Source organism: Rhincodon typus, chromosome 6 (assembly GCF_021869965.1).
Source record: "Rhincodon typus isolate 14 chromosome 6, sRhiTyp1.1, whole genome shotgun sequence".
In the NCBI taxonomy this organism is placed as follows: Eukaryota; Metazoa; Chordata; class Chondrichthyes; order Orectolobiformes; family Rhincodontidae; genus Rhincodon; species Rhincodon typus.
The window spans coordinates 49,845,869-49,853,417 of record NC_063337.1 but is presented as its reverse complement, the minus strand read 5'-3'; the positions used below and the strand labels follow the sequence as shown (position 1 = coordinate 49,853,417).

At 41.3% G+C, this 7,549-nt stretch overlaps 1 protein-coding gene across 1 annotated transcript in view; it reads right to left on the bottom strand.

Moving 5' to 3' along the window:
* Positions 1–7,549, bottom strand: part of LOC109927177 (mitogen-activated protein kinase kinase kinase kinase 4) — a 189,991-nt gene that overhangs the window by 128,547 nt on the left and 53,895 nt on the right. Inside the window, exon 2 of the mRNA XM_020527107.2 lies at positions 5,673–5,798. Coding sequence (XP_020382696.2) covers positions 5,673–5,798 — 126 coding nt within the window. The remainder of the gene's footprint in view (positions 1–5,672; positions 5,799–7,549) is intronic.

Here is a 7,549-nt window from a genome sequence, read left to right as displayed (position 1 = left end):
CCTATTTTCTCGCTACGGCTGACTCCTGTGGCTTTATTACAGATCACAGTGAGATCAGTCTCTTGAGAGATGCTCACACACCAATTTTTAAAAGGTCAGCCTTCTGACCTTGTCCACCCCAGTCCAACACTGGCACCTCCAAACCATGACCAATTTTTAAACAGCTTGCTTCTTCATACCCTACCTGGCCTGGTATCAAAACTAAAAACTATGAAAATATCTTTTAAACAACAAGATGTCTGGATTTGACTCTAGAAAGTCAACTGGCGTAGGATGGTGTGGAACCAATCTTCATGTGAGGCAAAATTTATTTGGAGTGAGAAAACCAGCCCATTTCCATATCCTTCAACTCTACATACTTAAACAGATTTGATATATATAATTAAAAAATCTACTCAGCTGGAGACTAAGGCAGAGACGTAGCAGATGAAATTTAATCCAAACAAATGGAAAGCGATGCATTTTATAAGATCTAACACAGAAGGGAAGTATACAGTAAATGCCAGAACCCTTAGAAACGTTAACATAGTTAACGTTAACTCAGTTCAAAAAAAGTGGATAAAGTGTAGTCAAGGCGGCATATGGCATGTTTGCCTCATTGGTCCGGGCATACAGTATAAAGATTAGCAAGCCATGTTACAGATGTATAGAACTTTAGTTAGGCCACATTTGCAGTATTATGTACAATTCTGGTCGCCACACTACGAGAAGGATGTGGAGGCTTTGGAGAAGGTACAGAAATGGTTTACTAGGATATTGAGTGGTTTGGAGGGTATTAGCTACGAGGATAGGTTGAACAAACTTGGTTTGCTTTCACTTGAATGTCAGAGGTTGAGGGGTGACCTGGTAAAAGTTTACAAAATTATGAGAGGCATGGAGAGACTGGATAGTCAGAGGCTTTTCCCCAGAATAGAAATGTCAATTATTAGAGAACAGAGGCTTCAGGTAAAAGGGGTAAGTGTAAGGAAGACACAAGTTTTTTTTTTTAACAATGAGGGTGGTAAGTGCCTAGAATGCCTGCCAGAGGGGCTGGTAGAAGCAGATACAACAGCAACGTTTAATAGACGTCTTGATAGATACCTGAATAGGCAGGGAATAGAGGGATGCAGACCTCAGAAGCAAATGGATTTTAGTTTAGAAAGGCATCATGTGTCAGCACAGGCTTGGTGGGCCAAAAGGCCTGTTCCTGTGCTGTACCATTCTTTGTTCTTTTCTTTGTATTTCAGTAGCAGGATTGGAACAGAGATTACCAGAGAGGAGGTGTTTGCAGCCTTAAAGCGCATTAAGGTGGAAAACTATCCTGGGCCTGATCAAGTCCATCCTCGGACACTGTGGGAGGCTAGGGAAGAAATTGCAGAGGCCCTTACAGCAGAGATTTTTACTTCATCTTTAGCCACTGGTGAAGTTCTGGAAGACTGGAAGGTGGCTAATGTTGTTCCACTGTTTAAAGACAAGCCAGGGAACTACAGGCCAGTGAGCCTGATGTCAGTGGTAGGCAAGTTATTGGAGAGGATATTGAGGGGCAGGATCAACCAACATTTGGATAATCAAGGTCTGATCAGAAATAGTCAGCATGGATTTGTGCGCAGGAAGTGATGTCTGACAAGTCTTTTAGAGTTTTTCGAAGAGGTAACCAAGAGGATGGGTGAGGTTATGGCAGCGGATGCTGTCTATATGGACTTTAGTGAGGCCTTTGACAAGGTCCCGCACGGCTGGCTAGTCATGAAAGTTAGGCCACATAGGATCCAGGGAGAGCTAATTAATTGGATTCCAAATTGGCTCAATGGTAGGAAGCAGAGGGTGATGGTTGAAGGTTGTTTCTCAGACTGGAGGCCTGTGACTACTGGTGTGCCACAGGGGCTGATGCTGGGACGTTTGTTATTTGTGATTTACATAAATGATCTGGATGTGAATGTACAAGGCATGATTAGTAAGTTTGCAGATGATACAAAATTAGGAGGTATCGTTGATAGTGAAAAAGGTTATCAAAAATTACAGAGGGATCTTCATCAGATAGGGAAGTAAGCTGAGAACTGGCAAATGCAATTCAATACAGATAAGCGTGAGGTGTTGGTTTGACTTTCCAAAGTGCAAGGTAGGACTTATACGGTAAATGATAAGGTCCTGAGGAGTGTTGTCGAACAGAGGGACCTAGGAGTACAAGCACGTAGCTCGTTGAAAGCGGTGTCACAGGTGGACAGGGTAGTGAAGAAGGCATTTAGCATGCAGGCCTTCATTGGTCACAGCATTGAGTATAGGAGTTGGGACATTACATTACAGTTGTATAAGTCATTGACAAGGCCGTACTTGGAATATTGTGTACAGCTTTGGTTACCCTGTTGTAGGAAAGACATAATTAAACTGGAAAGTGTACAAAGATGATTTACAAAGATGTTGCCAGGACTAGTGTGCCTGAGTTATAGGGAGAGGTTGGACAGGATAGGACTTTATTCCTTGAAATGTAAGAGAATGAGGGGTAACCTTATTGAGGTGTATAAAATCATGACAGCCATAGATAGGATGAATGCATATAGTCTTTTTTCAAGGAATGGGGAATTGAAAAGTAGAGGGCATAGCTTTAAGGTGAGAGGGGAAAGATTTGAGGAGGACCTGAGGGGCAACTACTTCATGCAGAGAGTGGTGTGTATATGGAATGGGCTGCCAGAGAAAGTGGTTGAGCCAGGTACAATAGCAACATTTAAAAAACTTTTGGATAGGTACATGGATGGGAAGTGTTTAGAGGGATATGGACCAAATGCGGGCAGTTGGAACTAGCTGAGTGGGCACCATGGTCAGCTTGGACAGTTTGGGCTGAAGGGCCTATTTCCATGCTGTATTACTCTATGACTCTATAGAGTTATGTCTGAAGAAATGAAGGGAATTAAAGCCATCCACTGTTACCCCCATCCTACTGAAAGCTTCACCAACAACTTGTCGATTTGCACATTGGCAGCCTTAATCTTTGTGCTCCAGACATTCCAGGATGAGTTGTGGTGAGCTTTTTCCTGGATTATAGTGCCTTGTTGGCAGATTTGTTTAAGGATTTATTCTAACATCTTCTTCAACAATGGGCTAGGCAGGAGGACCATTTGTTAAGTATCCTAATTAAATTGTGGTTACATATGATTCAAGGTATTAATGGTGAGATACAAGAAACATTTGCCAAATGTTGATTTACTTCAAGTCTGGAAGATCTTAAATTCAGTCCTTTAGATGCAACACTTAATAACTTGATTTGAGTTTTTGAAGAAGTGACAAAGAATATAAATGTGAGGTGCTGTATTTTAGTAAGGCAAATCAGGATGGGACATTTACATTTAATGGTAGGTTCCTGGCGAGTGTTGCTGTACAAAAAGTCCTTGGGGCACAGGTTCATAGTTCCTTGAATGTGGAGTCACAGGTAGACAGAATAGTGAAGGAACCATTTGGTAAGCGTACCTTCTTTGGTCAGTGTATTGAGTATAGGAGTTTGGATGTCATGTTGAGGCCACTTTTGGAATACTACATTCAATTCTGGTCTTCCTGCTATAGGAAAATGTTATTAAACTTGAAAGGGTTCAGAAATGATTTCCCTGGAGCCTCGCAGGCTTAGGGGGTAATTATGGAGGTTTTATAAAATCATGAGGAGCATGGATAGGGTGAATAGACAGGATCATTTTCCCAGGGAAGAGGTGTCCAAAACTACAGAGCATGGGTTTAAGGTGAGAGAGGAAAGATTTAAAAAGGGGGCCGAAGGGTCAATGTTTTCACACAGAGGGTGGTGTATGTATGGATTAAGCTGCCAGAGGAAGTGGTGGAGGGAGGTACAATAACAACAAATTAAAGATATCTGAACGGGTACATGAATAGGAAGGGTTTAGAGGAACAGGGTCCAAATGCTGGCAAATGGGACTAGATTAATGTAGGGCATCTCATCAGCACGGACAAGTTGGACAGAAGGGTCTGTTTCCATGCTGTACAACTCTATGACTGACGACTTATTACTGTCCAGTTATACAAAAATCAAAAGCCAATTGCAACTTGTATAAATAATTTTAGACAAAACAGAAGTCCATGGTAGGGGAAGACAATATATACAATCCCTCTTGGAAATAAATACCATAAATGCTCACATCCTTCTTCGTAAATGCCAAAAGTTTGTCACAGCATCCTTCCCAGTTCTCAGATTTGTTGCCATATCTAGCCTTTTTAAGCCTTTTCTTTTCATCTTACATAATGGTCAACTCCCATTGTTGGCTGCCTTTTTTTTTTTGAGTTTTTGCACCTTAAAGTTGTTCTAAGTCATGGTTTGTTTTCTTTAAAGACTGTCTATTTTCTATGTACAGTCATGCCTTTTAATACATTTTCTAACCTAGCTCAGCCAAATTTGGTAATGCTTTCATAACTTTCCATATTCAAATTTCACATCCTTGCTTCAGATTGAACCACCTCACTTTCAAACATTACGCAAAATTTTATCATATTGTAGTCACTCATCCCTAAAGCTTCTTTTACAAGATTATTAATTAGCCCTTTTACATATACTAGATCCAATATCACCTGTCTTCTAGTCAGTACTTCAACGTACCAGGGTGGAAAACCATCCCTGACACACTCTAGAAACTCATTCTCCACAGGTTTAGTGCTTAATTGGTTTACCCAGTTGCTATGCAGATTCAAGTCACCCATAATTACCATGTGGCACATACTACAAGCTTCTCTCATTTCCAGATTTATACCAATCCCCACACTACCCCTACTATTTGGTGGCCTATAAATAACTCCTACCAATGTCTGCTGTCCCTTGCTGTTTCCTGGTTCTACCCAAACAGAATGCACACGTTGCTCTTCTGTTCTGAAATCAGCCCTTGCTAATATATTGATCCCATCCTTTATTATGAGTGGAACACCATCCCCTTTACTTTCCTGTCTGCCCTTCCTAAGCACTGAACATTCTTAAATGTTTAGTTCATAGTCCTGGTCACCGTGTAGCCACGTTTCTGCAATGGGAATTACATCATAACCACTAATTTGTGTTTTTGGATCATCAATCCTGTTGCAAATACTGCGTGCATTCAGGTAGAGTGCCCTTAACTTAGTCTTTTTGAAAATGATTACATTATTGAAGAATTTCTCACGTTTGACTTCGTTTCTGCCGTTTTCTGGTTTCACTCTCAGCTTTTCGATTTCCTGGAACCATCGTTATTTTGCTTAACGCAGATTAGCCCTCAGATTCCGATCCCTGAGAAGCTTGTTTAAATCCAGCCCAAATGCACTTACAAGTCTCCCTGGGAGGATATCCATCTCAGTCCTGTTAAGATGTAATCCATCCAGTTTACACAGGTCTCACCTGCTGAATGACTCAGAAACATAATGCCCTCCCCCCTACACCAGTTCTCCAGTAACATTTCAATTGATTGATCCTTACATTCTTGTGCTCACGAGCGCCTGGCATTGGGAGCAATAGTGAGATCACCACTCGAGGTTCAGCATTTGAATTTCCTTCATAAACCCATTCACTTCATTACTGAATTTTTGTTAACTGTTAATTGAAATTATTGGACAATTTTATACTTTTAGATCAAAAAACTTTCAATTTTCAGTAATTTCTTCTTTAAAGCAAATCATTTACTGTGAACGTCAATGAGATATTTCCAAAAGATACAGCAAAGCACAATATTTGTTCTTCTCACCCAGAGTTGATCATCATGTCCAGGAGGACTTTTCTTTATAAAAGCACCATAGTAGGTTGCTATATTTCTGTGGTGAGAATATTTTTTCAACATGTTGATCTCCAGTTTAATTTCTTCTTCTTCATCCTGTAAGAAAAATGTAAATACTTGAATGTTGAATCATTTGAAACATGATAGAAGTTTTTTTTGACGTCTTGAAAGTTTCTATTTTTTTTAAAAATCACTTCTAATTCCTTTCCATTTGGAACCAGAGACAAAACAGCCCTGGACTGCTATTGAAAATGTCCTGATGCGTCTTCTTCCCACTTTAGATCAAAACATATTAAATCACATACAAGACATTTGAAAGCCCTCCGCACCATGTAATTTTTCTATTCAAACTTTCCCTCTCATATGGTCAGAGGGAAGAATGTTAACTCACTACCTTAAACAGCATAAGGTTGTTTAATGACATTGTGCCAGCTTTTGCATCCAAAAGACTGTCAACACTCAGAGCTCACCCACAAATAATGCTGCAGTACTGGAAGGCATTATCATATAACCTCTTCAAGGAGTCAGAGAGAAGAAAATCAGCAGATAAAATTGGTCACAGAAAATTTGCAAATAACAGAATATTTTATATGTATAACCTTTGCGCATAGAACATCCTATTATGGAAACTAAACTTTTGACATTTTCTCAAACAACCTGGTGTAAAACACTCTTCCCTTCTTGCTTTCACTATCTTTTGATAGTCATTTTCAACTATAAATTTCATTTCAGAATAATTCATATTTGCTGCTTCAACAACAAAGACAGGCTCACCTTGAATGTGTAGGTGTATTTTCTTTTATCCATAAATTAAGTTGCAACTACCTCAGCAACAAGCAGTCAGTCAATAATAACTAAACTTTTGTAATCCTGAAGATCAGTCAAAATTGAATCGGCTCGCTTCTACCTAAAAAAAAAAGCTTCAAGTCTCTCTACAAAACTGCATCCCCTGTTATTTTGGTGAAACAAAAAAAATTTAGTTACAACTTCTCTATCTACCCTACAATGATATGTTTAGAGATAGTAGGAACTGCAGATGCTGGAGAATCCGAGACAACAAGGTGCAGGGCTGGATGAACACAGCAGGCCAAGTAGCATCATAGGAGCAGAGAGGCTCTTTTTATTGACCTTTCGGGCCTAGACCCTTCATCAGAAAAGGGGGAGGGGAAGGGGGTTCTGAAATAAATAGGGAGAGAGTGGGAGGCGGATAGAAGATGGATAGAGGAGAGGATAGGTGGAGAGGAAACAAACAGGTCAAAGAGGTGGGGATGGAGCCAGTAAAAGGTGAGTGTAGGTGGGGAGTTAGGAAGGGGATAGGTCAGTCCAGGGAGGACACACAGGTCAAGGGGGCGGGATGAGGTTGGTCGGTAGGAGATGGAGGTGCGGCTTGAGGTGGGAGGAGGGGATAGGTGGGAGGAAAAACAGGTTAGGGAGGCATGGACGAGCTGGACTGGTTTTGGGATGCGGTAGGGGGAGGGAAGATTTTGAAACTTGTGAAACCCACATTGATACCATTGGGCTGCAGGGTTCCCAAGCGGAATATGAGTTGCTGTTCCTGCAACCTTCGGGTGGCATCGTTGTGGCACTGCAGGAGGCCCAGGATGGACATGTCGTCTGAGGAATGGGAGGGGGAGTTGAAATGGTTCGCGACTGGGAGGTGCAGTTGTTTATTGCGAACCGAGCGTAGGTGTTCTGCAAAGCGGTCCCCGAGCCTCCGCTTGGTTTCCCTGATGTAGAGGAAGCCACACCAGGTACAGCGGATGCAGTATACCACATTGGCAGATGTGCAGGTGAACATCTGCTTGATGTGGAAAGTCTTCTTGGGGCCTGGGATGGGGGTGAGGGAG